The sequence below is a fragment of the Chrysochloris asiatica genome, unplaced genomic scaffold, assembly GCF_000296735.1.
Source record: "Chrysochloris asiatica unplaced genomic scaffold, ChrAsi1.0 scaffold00302, whole genome shotgun sequence".
In the NCBI taxonomy this organism is placed as follows: domain Eukaryota; kingdom Metazoa; phylum Chordata; class Mammalia; order Afrosoricida; family Chrysochloridae; genus Chrysochloris; species Chrysochloris asiatica.
The window spans coordinates 2,615,193-2,638,939 of record NW_006408820.1 but is presented as its reverse complement, the minus strand read 5'-3'; the positions used below and the strand labels follow the sequence as shown (position 1 = coordinate 2,638,939).

At 41.8% G+C, this 23,747-nt stretch overlaps 1 protein-coding gene across 1 annotated transcript in view; it reads right to left on the bottom strand.

Annotated features, from left to right (window-relative positions):
- PTGFRN (prostaglandin F2 receptor inhibitor) overlaps window positions 1-23,747 on the bottom strand; it is a 124,503-nt gene that overhangs the window by 24,690 nt on the left and 76,066 nt on the right. The window contains exons 5-6 of the mRNA XM_006874805.1: window positions 12,250-12,675; window positions 4,441-4,860 (exon numbers count right to left, since the gene is read on the bottom strand). Of these exons, the coding sequence (XP_006874867.1) occupies window positions 4,441-4,860; window positions 12,250-12,675 (846 nt within the window). The remainder of the gene's footprint in view (window positions 1-4,440; window positions 4,861-12,249; window positions 12,676-23,747) is intronic.

Below are 23,747 nucleotides of genomic sequence, written 5' to 3'. Positions count from 1 at the left end.
CCCAAAACTATCACGTGATATCTAATGTCATTTCTATCACCAAAGTCATATTTTCTAGTCAGAGATCCTTCTTAGCTTCCAAGTTTCCCATTCCAATAACTAGTAATTATCAATGCATGTTGATGGTATGTTTGATCAATTTCAGACTGCAGATGCTGGTAAAAATCTTTAATACCTCCAGCTTTGGCATTAGTAGATGGTGCATAAATTTGAAATAATAGTCATATTAAGTGGTCTTCTTTGTTGTTGTTAAGCACCGTCGAGTCGGTTCCAACTCATAGCGACCCTGTATAGGATTTCCAAGGAGCAGCTGGTGAGCTTGAACCACTGACCTTGCAGTTCAAACCGACCTTGCATTCCAGTACATTAACTCGCAGCGCCACACAAGATGCATGGATATTATCCTATCACTGATAGTACTGTACTTTATTTATTATAGAACAAAAATGTTCTTTTTGACGATGAGTGTGATCTTTATGCATTCCATTTCATTTTTGACAACTTACGATTCTCCCAGATTCATATATTGTACATGTACATTCTGATATTAATGGATGTTTTCAGCTGTGTCTTTTCACTTTGAGTCATGCCTCATCAGCAAATCAAGGTCCTGTAAGCTTTACTCTAGCTGCACCAAGGTCGACTCTCTTTTGACCTCAACCCATGTTTGGTTGCAGTAGTACATCAACAGGGAGCTGCCAGAAACTCAGGTTCGATTCAGAAGGGATATCATTGGTGAAGACAGATGGCTAAAAGTAGAGAGTACTAGAATTATCAGAAAGATGTGTCTTGTGTTTTATTGACTATGCAAAGATATTCACCTGCATAGAGAATAACAAACAATGGATAGCATTACAAAGAATGGGAATTCCAGAACACTTAATTATTCTCCTGAGGAACCTGTAGATACTCCAAGAAGCAGTTATTCGAATACAGTAAGGGGATACTGAATGGTGTAAAATCAGGAAAAGTGTGCATTCAGAGTTGCATCCTTTCACCAAACTTCTTCAATCTGTATGCTGAGCAAATAATCTGAGAAACAGGGTTATATTGCATTCGGATTGGAAGAAGACTCATTAACAACCTGCAAGGTGCAGATGACACAACCCTGCTGCCAGAAGTGAAGAGGAATTGAAATCCTTACTGAAGAGGATCAAAGAGCACAGCTATCAGTATAGGTTGTACCTCAATGTAAAGAAAACAAAATTCCTCACTACTGGACCAATAAATAACATAATGATAAATGAAGGAAAGATTGAAGTTGTCAAAGACTTTACTGTGTTTGGATCTACAATCAGCACTCATGGATACAGCAGTCAATAAGTCAAACGATGTAATGCATATACAAATTTGCAACACAAAATTTTTTTAAGGTGTTCAAGAGCAAAGATGTCAGTGAGAGGATTAAGGGGCACCTGATCTAAGACATGGTATTTTCAATCGCCTCATAACGCATGTGAAAGTGAAACATTGAATAAGGAAGATTGTAGAAGGACCAATACAATTGAATTATACTGAAAGTATCATGGCCTGCCAAATGAACAAACAAATCTGTCTTGGACGAAGTACAGCCAGAATGCTTCTTAGAAGAGTGGGCACCAAGACTTTGCCAGTGCTTCTCTGAACATGCTGTTAGGAGGGACCAGTTCCTGGAGAAGGACATCACGCTTGATAAAGTGGAGGTTCAGTGAAAAAGAAGAAGCTCTTCAATGAGATGGACTGAAACAGTGTAAACAAAAATGGGTGCAGACACAGAAATTGTGAGGAGGGCAGAGGACCAGGTAGTATTGAATTCTGTCAGGCACAGGGTTGCTATGAGCAGCAAACAACTTGATGGCACATCAAACAATTGTTTTGAGGGGACATCTCTTCCCTAGTTGCAGTCTGAATGCCTTCTAACCTGAGGTGCCTATCTGCAAGCACTAAATCACACAATGTTTTTCTGCTACCCATAAGGTTTTCACAGACCAGTTTTTTCAGAGGTAGATCACTGAGACCTCCTTCCTAGTCTATCTTACTTAGTCTGGAAGCTCCTCTGATACCTGTCCACTATGGGGGGAGCCTGCTGGGATAGGCATAGCTCCTAGCATCTCAGCACCACACAAGCCACCACAGTAAAACAAACTGACAAGGACTGGTGGTTAGGGTAGTGGGGGAGGAGCAATTTAGAAAAGGAGAATGAGTGGATGTACAATGTGAGGGACTTAGCCAATGTCACTGAATTGTACATGTAGAAATTGTGACATTAGTGTATGTTTTGCTGTGTATATTGCTCAAAACAAATTATATAAAATGAAATCCTAAGGAATCCACACACCAAAAAAAAAACAAAAAAAACCTATCAGAACTAATAATTAAATTCAACAAAGTTGTAAAATACAAAGTAAAAAAAAAAACAAGAAATTAAGAAGACAATAGTATTTACAACAGTATTAAAAGATATAAAGTCCTTAGGATAAATTAAAAAATTACAAAACATCTCTGAAATAGAAATGAAAGAAGATCTAAATAAATGGAAAGACATCCCATGTTCCTGGGTTGGAAGACACTGTTAAGATGACAAAAAGACAAAAAAAACAACAACAAGAAAATGTTGCTGTTGAGTCAATTCAGACTCGGGACTGAGGAGAACTGCCCCATGGAGTGTGACACTGGACATGGGTTAACGCGCTGGACTACAAAGTTGGTTTGAACTGCAAGGTCGGTGGTTCAAGCTCACCAGCCACTTCTAGGAAACCCTATACAGTGTTGCTATGGTTTGGAATGGACTTGACAGATTTAACAATAGCAACAGTCCTGAGTGAAGCAGACTGCTACATCTTTCTCTCACAGAGTGGTTGGTGGGTTTTAAACACTGAACTTTTCCATTAGCAGTCAAACACTAAATAAAACACAGTGCAACCAGGGTCCCTCCTCGTATTGATCTATTAAATCAGCCCAATCTACATTGAAGTCCCAGTTGTCTCCTTTGCAGAAATTATAAGGCTGATCCTCAAATTTTATGGAAATTCAAGGAACTTAGAGTAGACAAAACAATTTTGAAAAGGAAAATAGACTCACACTTGCTGATTTCAAGACTAACTACAAAGCTATAATAATCAAGAAACTGTGGTACTGGCAGAAGGAGAGAGAGACATAGAGATCAACAGGGCAGAACTGAGATTCTGGAAATAAACTCTTATCTCTATGGTCAAATGATTTTTGACAAGGGTGCTAATGCAATTCAATGGCAGAAAGACTTAGCAATAAATGGTGCTAGAACAACTGACTATATCGACACTTCAAAGGATAAAGTTGGACCCCTTCTTCACAGTATACACAAAAATTACCTCACAATGAATCACAGCCCAAGTGCAGAAGCTTAGATTACAACACTCTTAGGCATAACTCTGCCTAAACTTGGAGTCAACATGGTTTCTTAGATGACATATTAAAACACAAGTGTCACAAGGACAAAAATTGGTAATTTGGACTCATTGAAACTTTGGTACTTCAAAGGATATCATCAAGAAGGTAAAAAGACAACTCACAGAATGGAAGAAAATATTTTCAAATCAAATGACAGGGGATTTATGTCTAATCTGGATGAAAACCTCCTATAACTCAACAATAAAAAGACAAATAATTCAATTTAAAAATAGAGGAAGGATTTAAATGGATATTTCTTCACAGAAGATAATACAACTGACCAATAAGCATATGAAAAGATGCTCAACACCATTAAGGAAATAATACACTAAGGAAACACAAATCAAACCACAATGAGATACTATTTCACACTTACTAAATAGAACGCCAATGCACAGTGACACTTCCCGAGGCTGTAGACCTGTAAGGGAGCAGACAGTTTCGTCTTTCTCCCATGGAGTGACCTTCCGATTAGCAGCCCACTGCCTAACTCACAGCTGACTCTAATAAAAATGAGGCCAGTAATTGGTGTTGGTGACGATGTACAGAAATCAGACCCCACGCAGTGTTAATGGGAAGGTAAAATGGAGCACAATTTGGACAACAGTCTAGCAGTTTTGTAAAAAGTTACGTAGAGTTTCCATCTGAGTGCAGAAAACTAGACACAAAAAAGCCTATAGATTGCATGATTCCCTTTATATTCAATATCCAGAACAGGTAAATCTATAAGACAGAAAGTAGATTGGTGGTTGTCAGGCACTGGGGAACACAGGACATGGAAATGGGGGATTGGAGGGCAATGACTAAGGGGTGTGGGGCTTCTTTTCGGGAATGTTGAAAAATTGATTATATCGATGGTTTCACAACTCTGTGAATGTACTAAAAACCACTGAATGAAACACTTTTAATGGGTGAACTGTATCATACATGAAGTATATCTTCATAAAGCTATTAAAACAAAGGAAGATGCTAGATCAAAGCCCTAAGGCCTCTTCTAACTCTGTTTAAGAAGCAGCAAGATTCCCTACTCACCTGAGGTTTGGAAGTCTATTTCAATTGGATTGGAGAGACTGGTTGCTGCTTCTCGCCACAGGCTGCCCCCGACAGGAGACCAGGCTGTCACCATGCAGCGGTAGAGTCCTGCATCTGAGACCTGCGTCTGGTACATTCGATAGCGAAATTCATCTTCCTGCACTTTCTCTAGCACGACACCATCCACCCGTGACACATCTGTCCAATTTTCCAGCTTTACCACGGAATCCTGGTCCAGGGAGATGATGTACTTGGTTTCATTGGAGCTGGAGAGGTCCCCCACAGGTTTCTCAGCCGTGATGAGAACAGAATACCGTGGCGATTTAATGTTCTTGGAAGACACTTTGCAAGTCATCTCAAATGTATTTCCTGCAGCAAAGAAAGGTTTTGGTTGCCTTGCCTTCACCACAAGCACAGAATCTGAAATGAAGTAGCAGAAGGAAGTGATTTCCAACAGGATTAGTTAAAATGCATATACATTTAAAAGCAAAATATCCATGAGATAGTAATGGATAGGTAATATGTCACAATAACTCATAATGAAATGTGGAAACTCAAAAAGAAAATCTTATGTATCTGTTGTTGTTATGTACTGTGGAGCTGAATCGGACTCATAGCAACCCTGCAACGCAGCAGAAAGCCTCATCTTTCTCCCAAGGAATCACTGGTAGTTTCAAACTGCTGACCATGAGATTAGCAGCCCGATTCGTAACTACTATGCTACCAGAGCTCCTTACGTATCTGTAAGCAGGCTGAAAAGACTTCATAGCGAATGCGAAGAGGGACTCCCTATGTGAGAAATCGGTTGTAATAATACTTACATCCCAAAGTTTTACCAAGAGTGAACTGGGAGAATCTGAGAAGCTACTGGAACCTCCAAGGATGCAAGGTAGAGCCCAACCAACCAAAAGGCAAACCCACTGCTCCTGAGGGGACACTATCAGACTCACACACAGTAGGACTGCTCCATCGGGTTTCCAAGACAGTAAATCTTTACACAAGCAGATTGATTACTACATCTTTCTTCCAAGGAGTGGCTGGTGGGTTTGAACTGCTAACCTGTCAGTTAGCAGCCACATTTTTAACCACTGTGTAACCAGGGCTCCTTAGGTAGAGTTCATTCTTTGTGAACTGGAATGACATGTTTAAATACAACAGCCAGGTCAAGGTCTTGGCGATGCCATTTGCTTTTACTCTTCTGAGGTTCTGTTGGATGCAGGGAAAGTATTCTTAGCTGCATTCGCCTGCCTGGAGCAGCAGAGTGAAGAAGAAATGGGCTCTCTGTTACTCACATGCTGGTAACATTATGGAACAGACTGATTACTACAAGAATTGATTCGTACGCATCTGTAAATCTCATCAGTTCCATTTAGCTTACACTTTAATGCCAGAGGGGCTATTTTAACATCTGAGCACGTGTCTATGGCTCTACTAACATTTTAAGTTTGTTATTCCCAACTTTTGTGTCAAAAAAAAGTTTCTTAAATCCATAATGTTGTACACTTGGAAGATAGTTCAATACCTGTCCAATGAATGAATAAATGAATTTGACACATTCTTTCTTATCCTTCAATAAATTGATTGATCCTAACACCTGTCCAGTTATATGATTTGTATGTTGGGGTTTTTTTTGAACACTTGGTTCTACCAAATCTACTAGCAGAACGCAAAACGTATTCTTTCTCTCCAGAATCACTGATTCCTGAGGCTCCGCTGAGCCACTCATCCACTTTCTTGATTCTCCTGAAGGTCCGACCATCCATTCACTAAGTAAATAATTATTTATTGAAAAATCTTCCATATGCCAGGCACTGAGATTATAATGGCAAACAGACCATACAGAAATTCCTGCATTTAAATGTAAGTGGAGAAAGGTAAATAAAACACATAAGGAAAATACATGATATGACTAGATGGTGATAGATGTTTAAAAGACAATGAAGAAATGAAGCAGGGTAGGAACCGAGGAGGCATGAGAGAGAGAGGCGGGGGGGCATTACAATTTTGGATAGGGTGGCCAGGGACAGTCTCATCTTATGACCACAACAACATCTGAATAAGGACCTGAAAAAAAAGAGGGAGCAAGCCCTGTATCCATCTGGAAGGAAAGCATTCTAGGTAGGGGAGAACAGCAAGTGGAAAGTCTCAGGGTTGGCGCATGCCTGGCAGATTTGAGGAAACATGGAAGGCAGAGTAGCAGAAGTGGGGTAGATGCTGGGCAGAAGGTAACGGGGATCAGTTGGTATAGGGTATTGTAGACCTATGAAAGGACTTTGGTTTTGTTCTAAGACGTGAAGCCTTCAAAGGATTGAAGTAGAGGAATTTAATGATATGACTTTCATTGAACAGGATTGCTCTAGCTACTGTTTACAAGGGCAAAAGCATGGTAACTAGAGATACAATCCAACCAAGTGATGATGGTGGCTTGAAGCCGTGAAATATGAGATGTAGTTAGATTTCAAATAAACTGTGAAGAATGAGGAGTCAAAGATGGCTTTAAGGATTTTGGTCTGAGTAACTCTGGAGCCATTAATTGTACTAGAGAAGGCTGAGAAAGAAGAACTTTGGCAGAAGGGACCAGAAGGCTCCATTTTGAACAGACGTTTGAGATGGCCAATAGAACCACCAAGAAAGTAACAGAATATCGAGTCTGGAGTTCAGAAAAGAGGGCTGGGCTGGAAGTATAAATTTAGGAGTTTCTGATGTATTGGTAGGAGTTCCTAGGTGGCACAAACAGCTATGCATTCAGTTACTAACCCAAAAGGTTGGCAGTTCAAATCCACCCAGAGGCACTTCAGAAGAAAAGCTTGATGGTTTATTTCCAAAAACTCAGTCACCGAACACCCTAGGCAGCACAGTACTACTCTGACACTCACAGGGTTGGTATGAGTTAGAATCAACTTTATGGAAAATAGAACTGGTGTATAAATGGTCTTTAATTTCATGAGATTAGAAGAGCTCCACACTGAGTTCAAAGTTTGAGTCATTCATTAAGTAGTTTACTCCTTAAGGGCAAGGAAAACAAAGAGGAACCAGCAAAGGTGGTAGAGAAGGAACAGCGTGTGAATCTAGAGAAACACCTGGAAGAGGGTAATGTTCCAAGAGCCAAGGGACAAAAGTGCTTCCAGGAGAAATAATCACTGTGTTAAATCCTGCTGAGCCAAGTAAGATCACTGACTACTGTATTTAGTAATGTTTTCATCATTGGCCATCTTAACAGATTGTTGTTGTTAGGTGCCGTTGAGTTGGCTCCAGCTCAGAGTGACCCTGAGCAGGGTTTGTGAGGAGCGACTGGTGGGTTTGACGCACCAACCTTGAGGTTAGCAATCCAGTGCTTATTATGCTACAGCGCTCCACCAGGACTCCGTAACAGGAGCAGTGGGGGCAAAAGCCTGTCTAGAGGAAGTATCAGTGAGATTGTGTGGAGACATCATGTACAGATATGTCACACACTTTAGCTATAAAAGTTCATAGAGTAATGGGTGGCAAGACAAATGTGCAGAACAAACAGATGGAGATAGACCAAAACTAATGGAGCTTTTTAAATTTAAGATAGGAGATCTAACAACGTATTTACACACTAATTGGGAAGATCCCGCAAAGAGAAATGTTGATGATGTGAGAGAGGACAGCATTGCTGGAACCGAGGGAAGGATAGGATTTTGCTAGGAGATAATGCTGGGTCATATGGATCCTGTGGCTGGGAAAGAATGGGAATTCTCTTCTGATTGCTTCTCAGAAGAACAGAAAGCAGGATCAGTAGCTGAGAGTGAGTCTGGGGAAAGAGATGCTTGATATGTGCAGGTAGACAAGGTATGAAAGTCTAGGGAGGGAGGGAGGGAGTAAATAGATTAAGAAAATACATAATGACTCCCAATCAGTATTGGGGTCCACCTGAGTGAGTTAATGATGAGTTAGTGTTTTCCTCCAACCACGTTTAGCTCTGCAGATGCAGGTAGGAAGGTGGCAGAAAGTTGGATTTGAACTGGGTTATGGTTTAGCCAATCAGTAAAATGCACACGAGAAGAACAAAGAAATTAGAGGGTGTGAGCAAGGCAGTGATTTTGGTTAACTTGGGACATAGGTCAGATAACTGTAGAGTGGCCACATGGCTTATTCACATTCTTCTGTGGATATATCTGAAAATGAAAGAGGGTGCTAGTGGTAATGATACCAAGACCACCCTAAGCCAAAACCAAGACCACTGTCACTGAGTTGACTGTGACTCAATGCAGTCCCACAGGACAGAGCAGAACTGTCCCTGTCCCACAGGGTTTCCAAGGCTGTAAATCTTTACAGAAGTAGACAGCCTCATCTTGTTTCTAGGGAGAAGCTGGTGAGTTTAAACCAACAATCTTGCAGTTAGTAGTCCAATGCTTATCCCACAGTGCCACCAGGGCGTCTTTATACTTTTAGTTAGGAGAACAGGTATACATTGGACTACCCTGGGCAAACAGTCAGTCTAGTGACATGACACAATGGGAGGAAAGAAAAAGTAAGGTGGGTGGGAGTCACAGATGGTGGACCCTGGCAGAACTGAAGAGCTGTTGGGAGAACGAGACAGAGTGATCTGGAAAGACCAAAGGTGTAAATATTTAGAGAAGAAAGCCAATTGCCATGAAGCCAATGTTGACTCGCGGCAACCCCCCATGTGTGTCATATTAGAATTGTGCTCCATTGGGTTTCCACTGGGTAATTTTTCAGAAATAAACCAGGCATTTCTTCCAAGGTGCCTCTGGGTAGACTGAGACCTCCAACCTCTCAGTTAGCAGCCAAGTGTGCTGTTTGCACCACCTAGGGACTCCATACTTAAAGTGCTTGAATTTGAGATTATGCAGATTTTCGTCACTGGTCACAAGTGAGCTGGTCCAGTGTAGGGTAGAAGTTTGGGTAGAAATGACCAAAAGTGGATGGAAGGTACAACGACTGGAGAGGGGAAGGCAGATGTATGACAATGGATTTGTTATAGATTGAATGATGTTCCCCACAGATATGTATCGACTGGGTCAGGCCATGATGCTCAGTTAATATAACTATCCTCCATTTTGTGATCTGGTATCATTATCCTGTATGTTGTAGACCCTCACACCTCTGTGTTGTTAATGAGGTGGGATAACTGGCAGTTATGTGAATAGGGCAGGATGCAGTTTACAGGTTGAATCTTGAGTACATCTTTTTCAGTCTTACCTACCACCAAGAAACAGCTCTGGTAGCACAGTGGTTACGAGTTGGGCTGCTAATCTCACGGTCAACATTGAGAAATTACCAGCAGTTCCTGGGAGAAAGATAAAGCTTTCTCCTCCCATAAAAATTTACAGCCTCAGTAACCCTATGCAGGGTTGCTATGAGTCAGAATCTACTCCATAGTACATAACCACCACCATCAAGAAAATAGAGCCAGGAGGGAACCTCCTAAATTCAGGGAAAGACTGATGCTAGGACCCATGATGTCTCACAGATGGTGAAAGGAGACAAGGACCTTCCCCCAGAGTCGACACAGAGAGAGTAAGTCTCTCCTAGAGAGCTACTGTCCTGAATTCAGACTTCTACTCTCCTAATCTGTGAGAAAATAAATTTCTGTTTGTTACAGTCATCCATTGTGGCGCTCAACCTTGACTGCACATCAGGATCACCTGAGAGCATTTAAAAACTTCCATTGTTCCCACTGCTCATACTTCAGACCAATTAAACCAGAATCTCTGGGTGGAACCCAAGCATTAGTATTGTTGGGAAACTCCTTAGGTGAGCCAGATGTGCAGCCAGGGTGAAAACCAGTACCCGATGTGGATTTTATGTATTGGAGACAGTGGCCATGAAACACAGCTAAGGTCTTCAAAGAATGGAGGGGGAAAACAAAGCACTGACAGGTGATGGTACTGAGAGGAAGCAGTATGGCCTGAGATGCACAGATGGGCCTTTTTAGGGAAGCGGGAAAATGGTATCGAAGGCGCCGTCACAGGCACCTCCCTCACGGTGAGGCCAGTTTTACTGTATCAGAGAAGAACGGGTCCACAGAGCTTTTAGAAGTAGATTGCCAGACTTTCTTCTGAGGAACCTCTGGATGTACTTGAATCTTCAACTTTTTGGTTAGTTGTTCGTGTTAAGTGCCACTGTTAAAAGTTGGTTCTGACTCATAAGCAACCTTGTATAGGGTTTCCTGTGAGCGGCTGTTGATTTTGAACTGCCAACCTTGAGATTAGCAGTCCAGTGCTTATCCAACAACACCACACAATGAAGCTTCATTGTTTGTATCACCTAGGGATGAGGGGTGTGAGAAGAAAAATGTCTCCATTTAGGAGGGCTTTAAGGGAAACAATGGAGCCTGGTATGGCAATACAGGATAATCACTACACTGCTTTGCTAACTGCCAAATGACTGTTCAAATCTACCAGTTCCTTGGAAACTCCACAGGGTTGCTGTGAGTCGGAACCATCTCATTGGCACTTCACAACAACAATAAAGGAAACAATGCCCTCCGGGGAGAGTGAAGCCAGTAATTAATTTTTCAGGTGAGAAAGAGAAGTAGCATTCAGAGACGAGGCTCAGGAAAGCAAGTGTACTGATGACAGTGTTCTGGAGGAACCTAAGTAGCGCTTGGGAAAGAAGAAGGGGCGAAAGTTGAGTCCAAAGAGGCAGGCAGAAGGCCATAGAATGATGAACGTTTAAGACATGAAGGACTCAGAAAGCCTGGGCTTCCTGAGATGATGGACAAGGACAGGACAGAAGACTTAATGAGGTTACCCTGGTGTCCCAAGGTGGACAGTGCTCTGAGCATTTAAGAATAGATGCAGCAAACATAGCCTGCCATCCCTTAAGTTCTTGTCACCTCACTCTAGAAATGAATCTCTCCAAAGATGCCTAGACCCTCAGGGGCAGAAGTAATGGCTCTGTGGACATCCATTTGGCTATGTGGCACCTCGGAAGTGTCTGCATTCCAGTGGGTACTCAAGGGGACTGACAACCAAAGGCTTTGCCTAAGACACCTAGTGGAGCTACAATAAGGTACCAATGGCATGCTCTGTGCAGTGTTGCGGCCATACCTGTAGAAGGCCTGCAAGGCAGTTTTAGGGGAAAAGTGCACATATAAAAGGTCCACACAGAAAATAACCCCACTGCAATACATGCATATATTGGCAACTCCTACCCCTAATTAGTTGGGAGCTCTGGTAGCGTAGTGGTTACGAATTGGGCTGCGAACAGCAAGGTCAGCAGTTTGAAACTACCAGGTGCTCCATGGGAGAAAGAGGAGGCATTCTGCTCCCGTGCAGGGTCGCTATGAGTTGGAACTGACTCCATGGCCCACAGCCACCAACCCTGATTAGTAGAGTGGTTTCTCCTGTGTGAGCTTTCTTCGTGTGAGTTTTCTGATTACATGGCAACCCTCCACCACCAGTCGAATCCTAGCTCTCTCACTAGAACACAAACAACTCACATACTTCCTTCCAGCATCACTATTTTCCATTTTAAAGTTCTGGTAGTGTACTGGTTATGAGTCAGGCTGCTAACCTCAAGGTCAGCAGTTCAAAACTAACAGCTGTTTCGTAGGAGAAAGATGAGGCTTTCTGCTCTCGTAAAGATTTATAGCCTCTGAAACTCTATACTGGGTAGCTATGAGTCGGAACCAACTCCATGGCACATACCCACCATCACCACTATACAGCAAAAGCAGCAGTCACTATACCCCACTTTTGAGAATGCATTTCTTAGACTTTTAGTGAATATGGTAACTTACATTTTAAAACATACATTGTGGTGACTTTAGCCAATATAAAGAAAAGTAAGGATACTGAACAAGAATGAAGCTCCTACCTTCTGATGCCCAGAAGATGTTGACAGGCCTGGAGACAACATCCTTGCTTTTTACCCAGCTGTTATTCCGCTGTTGGGTCCAGGCAGTCACAATACAGTAATAATTGCCTCTGTCTTCCTCTGTAGTCCTTTGGATTTGGAGACTGAATGTGTCCACATGCTCCTTAGAAAAAATAAGCTCTCCATTCTGAGCCCGCTGCTTGCTTCTCTCTCCGTATTTCAGGGTCCAGTCCCCATTCATGACAGCGAGAAGCTCACTCGTGGCCACGTCATCACTGCGTCGGGTCATCCTGTAGTACCATGAAACAGTGAAGCGGACATTTGCCTCCAAGCGCTTCATGTCCACTATCCGGCATTCCAGCTTGGTGGGGTCATCGGAAAACTCGGGGACCTTAGAAGCATTCAGATACACTTGGTAGTCTAGTTCTAAACAAGGGAGAGAGGAGAAAAAAAGGCAGACAGAGCAATGAACCAGGAGTTAGCAAAAGGAAACAAAAGTACTCTTTCTGACATTTAAAATGAGTCTTTGGGAGGATCCTTTTGCAAAACTTGCAAAACACTCTCCCACTAAAACCTCCCTACTCCCCACCCGCACCCACAAGAAAACCTTCCAAGACCGAAATCCAATGCTTCCTCATTATAAGTCTCAGGGTTGTGATCTTTCCAGAGAAAGGGTCTGCCATCAACTTCCTTAGAAGGCTGGAGTCTTTTAAGAAGGACTTCTTAAGACATTCAGGGTCCATGCTTTACCAGGATTGTCCCTGGAATGCCAAGTAGTGTCCACAGGATGCCAAAGTTCCTGCTGGAGCAGCACTGGATAGTTCACAAACAGTTAACATGCTGCTTGGCTGCTTAATCAAGCTTGGAGATTTGAGACCATTCAGAGATACCTCAGAACAAAGGTCTGGTAATCTGTTTCTGAAATATCACCACCCATTGAACCCTCCACCAATCGCCTGTCAGTCTGTTGTACTACAGTGGCTTGCATGTTGCTGTGATGCTTGAAGTTATGCCACCAGTATTTGAAATACCAGCACGGACAGCTCTGTTAGACAGGGTTCAGTAGAGCTTCCAGACTAAGATACACTAGGAAGACAGAGAGACTGAATACTTCAGAATGGTTAGTCACTGAAACCTTATGAATAACAGCAGAACATTGTCAGATATAGTGTCAAAAGATGAAAATTTGATGAAAAGCACCAGAATATTATCAGATATAGTGCTAGTTGACAAGCCCCTCAGGTTGGAAAGCAGTCAAAATATGACTGGGGAAGAGCTGCCTTTCAACGTAGAGTTGACCATGATGACATGAATGGAGTAAAGCCTTCAGGACTTGAAGAGGCACAACTCAAAATGAGGTGAAAAAACTGCAAATGTCCATTAATAATTGGAACATGGAATGTGTGATACAAGAATCTAGGGAAATTGGAAGTTGTTAAAAACGAAATAGAATGCATAAAGATTAATTAATATCCTAGGCATTACTGAGCAGAAATGGACTGGTATTGGCCAGTTTGAATCTGATAGTCATATGGTTTACTATGCCAGGAATGAAAAAATTCAAGACGAAAGGTATAGCATTAATCATCAAAAATAACATTTTAAAGATTATCTTGAAGTACAACATTGTCTGTGAAATGACATTATGCATAGGCCTACAAGGAAGACTAGTTAATACCAACCACTATTTTTCAAATGTACACACTAAAGTCAGTGATGATGAAACTGAAGACGTCTACAAATTTCTTCAGTCTGAAATTCGTCACACATGCAATCAAGATGTATTGATAATTACTGGTGATTGGAATGTGAAGGTTGGAAAAAAACAGGAAGGTTCAGTAGTTGGAAAATAAGGCCTTGTGATAGAAACGATGCTGGAGATCGTGTGGTAGAATTCTGCAAGATCAAAGACTTAATCACTGCAAATACCGTTTCTTAAACAACATATAAGGTGACTATAAACATGGGCCTCACCAGATGGAATATACAGGAATCAAACTGACTATTATCTGTGAGAAGAGATGGTAGAAATGCTGAATATCATTTGTCAAAACAAGATCAGGGGCAGACTGCAGAGCGGACCATCAATTTGCTCATATGCAAGTTCAGGCTGAAGCTGAAGAAACTGAAAATAAGTCCATGAGAGTCAAAATATGACCTTAAATATATCCCACCTAAATTTAGACACGATCTCAAGAACAAATTTCATGCACTAGACACTAATGAACAAAGAACAGAAGAGCTGTGGATGACATCAAGACCATCATACCGGAAGAAAGCAAAAGGTCATTAAAAAGACAGGAAAGAACGAAAAGACCAAAATGGATGTCAGAAGAGACTCTGAAACTTGCTCTCTAGCATAGAGATACTAAAGTGAATGGCACAGATGAGAAGGTGAAAGAGCTGAGCAGAAAATTTCAAATGGTAGATCTAGAAGACAAAGTCATGTATTAAAATGAAATGTGCTAAGTAAGACCTAGAGTTAGAAAACCAAAAGGGAAGAACCTGTTCAGCATTTCTCAAGCTGAACTGAAGAAAATATTCAAGACTACACGTGAGATATTGCAAGATTCCATGGACAAAATATTTGAATAATGAAGAAAGCATCAAAAGAAGATGGAACATACACACAGAGTCACTGTAGCAAAAAAAAAAAAGTTTGACGTTCGAACATATGATCAAGAACTGACAGTACAGAAGGAAGAAGTCTAAGCTGCACTGAAGACTTAAGGTTTTGGAAAAAACAATGCTCATGAATTGACAGAAAACACATCGAAATCGTTCAATAAACAGATGATGCACTGGAAATGCTCACTCATTCATACCAAGAATGTGGAAGACAGACAGCTACTTAGCCAACTGATTGGAAAATACCCATTTCTGTGCCCATTCCAAAGAGAAATGACTCAACAGACTGTGGAAATCTTCAAACAAAGCATTAATATTATATGCAAGTAAAATATTGCTAAAGATAATTAAAAAATGGCTACAACAATGCATCACCAGAAATTCAAGTCAGATTTAGAAGAGGACTTGGAATGAGGGATATCATTGCTGACGTCAGAAGGATCTTGGTTGAAAGCAGAGAATGTCAAACAGATGCTTACCTGTGTTTTATTATGTAAAGGCTTTTGCCTGTGTGGATTATGAGAAGCTATGGACAACATGGTGAAGAATGGTTATTCCAACACTAACTTGTGCTCATGAGGGACCTGTATATAGACCAAGAGGCAGTTGTTTGAACAGAACAAGGAGATACTGAATGTTTTTTTTAAATCAGGAAAGGTGTGAGCCACGGCTGTATTATTTCACCATTCTTATGTGGGCACTGTGGGTTAATGTGCTGGACTGCAAAATGTGTTTGAATCGCAAGGTCAGCAGTTCTAGCTCACCAGTTGCTCCTCAGAAACCCTGTACACGGTCGCTATGAGCAGGAACTGACTCGAAGGCACTAAACAACAATACTCAATCTGAATGCTGAGCAAATAATCAGAGAAACTGGATTTTATGAAAAAGAATATGGAATTAGGATTGAAGGAAGACTCATCAAAAACCTGCAGTATGTAGATGATACAACCTTGCCTGCTGAAAGTGAAGTGGACTTAAAGCACATACAGATGAAGATCAGTATGGATTGTACCTCAATGTAAAGAATACAAAAATCCTCACAACTAGACCAATAAATAACATCATGATAAATGGAGAAAAGATTGAAGTTATCAAAGACTTCATTTTACTTAAATCTGCTATCAACACTCATGGAAGCTGCAGTCAAGAAGTCAAACCGCACAAAACGTTACTGAAAGTGTTCAAAGAGCAGACACCCATTTGAGGACTAACGTGCACCTGACCCAAGCCACATTATTTCAATAGCCTCATGAATGTGAAAGTTGGACAATGAGTAAGAATTGAAGCATTTTGAGTTATGGCAGGTATTGGACAAAAATATTGAAAGTATCATGGACTTCCAGAAGAACAAACAAATCTGTGCTTGAAGAAGCACAGCCAGAATATTCCGCAGTGAGACTTCATCGTTCTTACTTTGTACATATTATCAGGAAGAACCAATCCCTGAAGAACGACTTGGTAAAGTGGAGGGTCAGCAAAATAGAGGAAGACCCCCAACGAGACGCATTAGCACAGTGACATCAGCAATGGTGGTGGCTGTGTGCCATGGAGTCGGTTCCGACTCATAGCGCCCCTGTACAGGGTTTCTGAGGCTGTAAATCTTTATAGGAGCAGAACGCCTCATCTTTCTCCTGCAGAACAGCTGGTAGTTTCGAACTGCTGACATTGCGGTTCACAGCCTGATTCGTAACCACTATGCTACCAGAGCTCTTTGACATCAGCAAAAGGCTCAAGTATAACAACAATTGTGAGGATGGCACAGGACTGGGCAGGGTTTCATTCTGTGGGGCATAGTGTTGCTATGAGTCAGAACTGACTTGACAGTACCGTTTAACAACAGCAACAAACTGAAAACTTTATGTAACACATATCTACTCTGAAACATACAGGGTTCACCATGAATGAAAGCTGATTCATAGGCAACCGGTTTTAGTTTTAGAGTTCATTCTAGAACTTAAGCTAATCAATCCCACCATGGCCTCGGTTCCTGTCATCTCAGTCAGGCCCAAACGGCAAGGCCCTCAGGTCATTATTTCTTTCCGCTGTGTGTTCTCATCCTCAGCAACTGTCCCTCTTGACATTCCCTCTGTGCTTTCCAAATCAGTGTCTGATGTTGTTAAGTGTCATCATGTTGGTTCTGACACATAGTGATCCCGTATAGGGTTTCTGAGGAATGGTTGATGGATCTGAACTGCTGACCTTGCAGTCAGCAGTCCTGTGTTTATCCTACAATGCCACACCAGGACTCCTGGGTGTTTACTGACACATAAACAACCCCATCTTCAAACTCTCGAGATGTCACTCTTTCCATAGGCACATGCAACACAATGGTACTAACCCGCTAACTTTGAACCTCTTTCACTCTGAATGGCTCTATTAAGTCTTATTCACTCAAGAACAGTGGGTTCCTCGCCCGGCACCAATTCTGATGGTGTTCTCCCCTTTGTCACTGTTATACACCTGCTTGTTTCCATTTGAATAAAATCCCTTCCTTCCTCTGAGGTTTCATCAATTTCTACAATTGCACATTTCTGCCCTCAATGACCCTAAGGTCTTCCTCCACATTTGCCATAGAACTGTCATCAGAACCCCTTGGTAGCCTCGTTTCCTCTACCATGATCTCTACACATTGCACCTAGATATCTGCATTCTCCAGGCTCAAGAGTCTCACACCACTATGGTGACCAGCTTGCAATCACCCTTCTCTTCTTGGTTGACTGGCCAACCCCAATCATTCTTTGCACAGCCTCCCAAAATCCCCAGCATGAGCATAGGTACTGTGTAGCAGCAGTTATCATACTGTATTATGACTCTTGGCTTGAGGGTCTCACCCTTACTCCAAATACATTGCCTTGTACACAGTAGTTGTTGGTGGTGGTAAGTGCCATTGAGTAGGTTCTGTCTCATAGGGACCTTGTATAGGGTTTCCGAGGAGTGGCTGGTGAGTTTGAACCGCCAACTTTGCAGTACAAACCAATCTTGATGTCAAGTGCTTATCCAATGGCGCCACACCAGGACTCCTTGTATAGAGTAGGCATCTATCAAATATGAGGGAGCTTCAAAACATTTGTGAGAAACTTCAATTATCCCATAAACTTTTTGAAGCTCTCTCATATGTACTGCATTAATGCAAACTAGGGCTTTCAGAAAAGGCTACCTTTTTCTTCTTTAGAAAACTTTGGCTTCTACAGGAAAAATAACTCAAACAGAACTTTTCCATTTGCCAACACTCTCTTTATTCTTATCACCTTGATCACACAGTTTAGGCTTATTTAACATGGCTCTTATTTATGACTCCTACAGATTATAAACTGCTGAGGTCAAGGAACTGTTCTTTTGTGATTTACACAGTTAATGAAATTGATCACATCAGGACTTTTTCAAGAATGATTCAGTGGGCCAAGAAATGGAAAGATCTCAAAATCTTAATTCCCTTAAATGTCATCTTCACAAACAGTGAAGTTGGGCTCTGTGTGTGCTGTGCAAAGTTGAACCAATGTGGCCCTCGCCTGCTCAGTGGAGCATGCATTGCCATAAAAAGCAGACTCTGGAGAGAAATGCCACAGATTGGTGGAAGACCCCCCCCCAGCCTTCTTAACTTACAGGTACCAATGCAAATGTCGCACAGATGGGAGATTCCCACCACCTGGACCAGATCAGCTGCCTGGCACACTGCCTCTCTAGCAACATCTGAATGTGGAACACACACAACTGAAATACACCTAATCAGATTACCCTGCATCCATAGGTTTTTGGTACAGTGACTTAGGTGCAGACAAGGACAACTAAGTTCACTTACTGTGAAAAGGGCAAGCTTGAACTGGCTGTGCCTACAACAAGATCTTACCCTTCCCAGTCTTGTCAAGACTTACAACACTGATGGTCTGCAAGTTCAGCAGTTGAGAGCCCACACTCCATTTTGAGCATAGTGAATAAAGACCCTTCAAGTGTGTTTCCACAGTAACCTGAACAACTAACTGTGAGGCAGGAAAAAGCAATGAGGAAGAACCAGGACTCTGGTCTGAATCCTGGCTTTGCCATTTGCTTGCTGTGTAACCGTGGGAAGACTACTTGATCCTTCTGGTATTGCATCTGTAAAAATGGAGACTGTCGGAGCAACTACTTTGTAATGTTACTGCGAGGGCTAATAGTTAAACATGTGTAAAAATGTTTAGACTGATGCCTTCATGACTAAGGTACACACACAGCCACGGATACACTAGTATTCACAATCCCATCTGACCTCTGAGGAGACGGAGTTTCAGAGAGGCTAATAACCTGCCTCAAATGGTGGCAGATTAAAACCCAGAGCTGTATCCTTTTCTACCACTTTTCAATGTACACCCTCATCTCTCAAATGTGAACCAAACTTAAGTAAACTCATAATTATATTTTCTAAGTTCTAGAGTCCTGGTATGGTGCTGCAGGTTACTGCACTGGACTGCAAAGTTGGTTTGAACAAGTTTGGCAGTACAAGCTCACCAGCTGCTCCTCAGAAACCCTATTAAGGGTCATTATGGGTCTGAATCAACTCGACAGCACTTAATAACAACAACAACAAAACAAATATGATGGAAAGGAGTCCTAGTGGCACTGTGAGTTGGCATTGGCCTGCTAACCACAAGGTCGGCGGTTCAAATCCAGCAGCCACTCTGGGGGAGAAAGATGAGGCTGTCTGTTCTCATGAAGATTTACAGTCTTGGAAACCCTATATACGGTTGCTGTATGTTAGAATCAACTCAATGGCAGTGGGTTTTGGGGATACTGAAGTAAAGTTGTCAGTTTGAACCTAACCAGCAGCTCCACAGGAGAAACATCTGGTGACCTGATCCTGTAAAAATTAGATTCTAAAATTCTATGGGGCAGAGCTACTCTATACTACATGAATTCCTAAAGGTCTAAACCAGCTTGATGGTACCTCAACAGCACCAACCCTGATGGAAAACTGAATGCCATTTGCTAAGCTACTGCCAAAGTGACTCTGATCTATAAAAACATCTCCCAAATGGACCATCTTCACAAGAACCTGACTGACCAGTGCAACTTCAAACACTATGAAGCTTCCTCTCCCTCTCCTAAACCACAATCAACCCTAATTATTATTAGCCCTTCATTAACCCTTAACTTCCACCCCCGAACATCTTCTTCCAAACACCTTTTCAAAGGCTATTAAAAGTTATGAAAACTGTGAGAGATGATTGGCCTCTACGCAGTCAGACTGTGGAAAATGTGGGAAAGGTGACCGAAAAGAAGCTAAACACCAGGACAGACCTCTTTCCTTCCACCAACCTCCTAGTATGGTCAACAGGGTATCAGATACCAGCTGTTCCCCCACCCTGGCCCCAAGATCTTCCTTAGATTCTAGACCCACACACACTGCCAGAGGGCTATGTTGCAGACATTTCTAGCTCTACCTGGTGTCTCCATGGCATCTTAACCTAATTCAGCCCATTCTCCCAATAGAGAGCTACAACAAAGCCAACTCCAGGAGTTCCTCCTAACTTTCCAGTTCCTGTTGCCACACTTCTACCAATCAGTCTCTCTGTCACCTCTTCCCTTCTTTGTCTCCACTCTGCTAGGACACTGACTTACCCCACAGTGACCACACATATATCAGACTAGAACTGTGTGCTCCATTGAGTTTTCAGTGGTTAATTTTTTGGAAGTTGATTATCAGGTCTTTCTTCTGAGGTACCTCTGGGTGGGGTCAAACCTCCAACCTTTTGGTTAGCAGCTGAGTCACATTAACTGTTTGCATCCACTCCTCTACACTCTGAGGGTTCCTAAATCTCACACATAATCCCTCTTAGTATGTCTCCTCCAGTTCTCCTAGTCTCAGGCCTGGCCTGCAGTAGGCTCTCCACATATATTTATGGTAGAATAAGAGTGAAACACTCATCTTGGCCCTTACTGTTTCCAAGCAAAATTATTACAATAATCTCCTAATCCAGCTCCAGACTGATCTAACTACCTACCAGGGAAACTCTCCCATGGCTTTCCCTGTCACCTGCTGAGTTGAGAACACACTTCTCCACCTCACCCCTCCACAGTGCATTCGTCTTATTTGTTCAGCCCTGCCACCCACTGCCTTACTGTACATATAAACTCTATTCAGACAACACCGCTCGCTCGCTATTCCCTAAATGCCCATATGCTTCCAATGTATCTGGCTGTCTTCCCGCTGTTCCCTCTGTTTTAGCACCTGGAACATCTGCTCAGTAAGCTGTTGAATAAATAACTGACTGAATTCTTCCCTTCTAATCCACTCCCACCTCAAATATAGAAAAACGATGAGTACAAGAGAGATGTAGCATGCATGTGGGATTCTAGCTCTGCTTGCTGTTGTTAAGTGCTGTTGAGTTAGTTCTGACTCATAATGATCCTGTATAGGGTTTCTGAGGAGCATTTGGTAGGTTTGAACCGCCAAACTTGCAGTGAACAGTCCAGTGCTTACCCCTACAGCACCGCACCAGGACTCCAGTTTGGCAGGAGAGAAAAAATTCCTTCATTAAACCTGCTTGCTCTCCTAGTTCTCCTTCAAACTAACCTTCAGGCCCCAGAAGAGAAAGCCTCAATCTAAATGCAGAGACAAACAAAAACAAGTGGATTCTTGGTTTGTGGGTTACAAGGGAGCAGGTTCTAGTAATTTAGAGATTTCAAAGGGCATTTGAACTATTCCCCTTAGTCTTATATGTTGACTTCAGACCTGAACTCCTAGAGAAGATATGACTTTACTGTATTAGAATGATGCAAGTATACTGGATTCTTCTTTTCCCTTTGTTTTTGGTGTACACGTAGGAGTTTTCCTTTAATGTTGTTTCACAATAAACAAATTGTTTGTAGACATGTTGTAGCTTGTTGCTGAAGTCCTATCTACACATACGACTCCATGTAGCCTCTCTCCTACTTAGCAGAACATTCCTTCTTTGAACTCATTCAGCATCCCACAACTCTTATTTTTTATTCCATAAATGTTTGCAGGGCCTTTACCACCTGCCAGGCTCTCTGCTCTTCAAGGATTTCATCTGAACGTTTGTTCCTTGTAAATATGTCTCATAGCTCCTTCCATAAGACTCTTTCCAGAGTCATGGACTACACCTTTCATATTCATCTGTGTGTACAATGCATGCAGTGCCTTGTCCATAAAAGATAGTGACATGCTTGCTGAATTGAATAAAACTTAACATTTTGCATTAAAGATGCTCATTTTTGGCATTAGCCGCTCATTACAGATTACTGCTTTATCTATAAGATCTCATAACATATCAGCTATGAATACAATGGTGGTTAAGTTTGTTTGTTTTTAAAAAGATCCTTATCAGTTAAAGATGCATTCTAGAGTATTTAATGGTACAACGACACAATGTCTGGGATGTGCTTTAAACTGCAGCAGAAAGGAAAAATGAAAAAGTATGTGGGTGAGTGTGTCCAGGGGAGGGAAAAGAGATGAAATTAAAAGTTCAAAATATCAATAATTGCTGAGGCTGGGTGGTTCTTTCAACTTTTGTGTCTGTTTGAAAATTTGTATTCCAAAAAGTTACAAACATGTAAACAAGCAATTCACACTGTGTATTTACTGAGGCCAGTGTTAGCACGGTATCATTAACAATCTTGGCAAGCAGGGATCCGCTCCTTCATCTGGCTCCTGGGATGGCACACACAATCTCCTGAGCTACAGACTGCAATAGGGTGAACCCTCCCTAACAGAATACTTTGTTCTGTGAATATGGGTCATTAAACTGCTGTTACAGTTCTCAAAATAATGAAAAACTTTCAATCTCTGATTACTTTGTAAACACAAATACAGGCGCCTAACTACCAGATACTCCACGGGAGAAAGATGAGGCTTTCTGCTCCTGTAAAGATTTGCAGCCTTGGAAACCCTGTGCAGGGTCACTATGGGTCGGAACTGACTCCACGGTACTTAAAAACAACTCTGCACAGGACTTTTGGTGTGGCACTGTAGGATAAGCACTGGATTGCAGGTCACAAGGTCAGTGGTTCAAACCCACCAGCTGCTCCTTGGAAACCCTACACAAGGTTACCATGAGTCAGAATCCACTGAACGGCACTTAACAACAATTATGACAAGGAACCTGAACTTGAAATTTGCACACAAATTAATCACCTCATTTTATTTGCTTAACAATTCTATAAGGAGAATATGCTGTTGTTGTTATTGTTATGTTGCTATACAACTGGCTGCAACTCAATGGATATCCCATGTACAACAGAATGAAATGTTGCCCGGTACCGTACTGTCCTCATGATCCGTTGTTGCCTTCTATCCTAATGGTCTCATCTTTCAACATCATATCTGACAATATTCTATTGTGATCCATACAGTTTGCATTGGTTTACTTTTGAAAGTAGTTTGCCAGGCCTTTCTTCCTAGTCTTTCTTAGTCTAGCAATCCCACTGAAACCTGTCCACCATAAGTGACCCTGCTGGTATTTGAAATACTAATGGCATAGCTTCTAGAATCCTAGCAATATGCAAGTCACCAGTGTGACAAACTGACAGATGGCCAGTGGATGAGGCATATGGCCCTCAATTTACAAAGAGTAGTAACAGGAAGTGGCACTTACTGAGGGCTTTTACTATGTCAGGCATCATGCAATGATATACTCCTTCTGTATTCTCATGCTTAACCTTCATAACATCCTTATGAAATAGGTACTATTGTCATATATGTTTGCTAAACAAAAAACAAACAAACTAGTCAACAAATCCCAGAGGAGTTAATTTAGAAGATTAAGCTCTTACAGTGTATGTGAACAAAATTAAATGAATAGCTTTAGTTCTATGGTCTGGCTCCCGCTACAGATCAAACTGTTCAACCTTATTATAAACCCATGTTATTTTTTTTA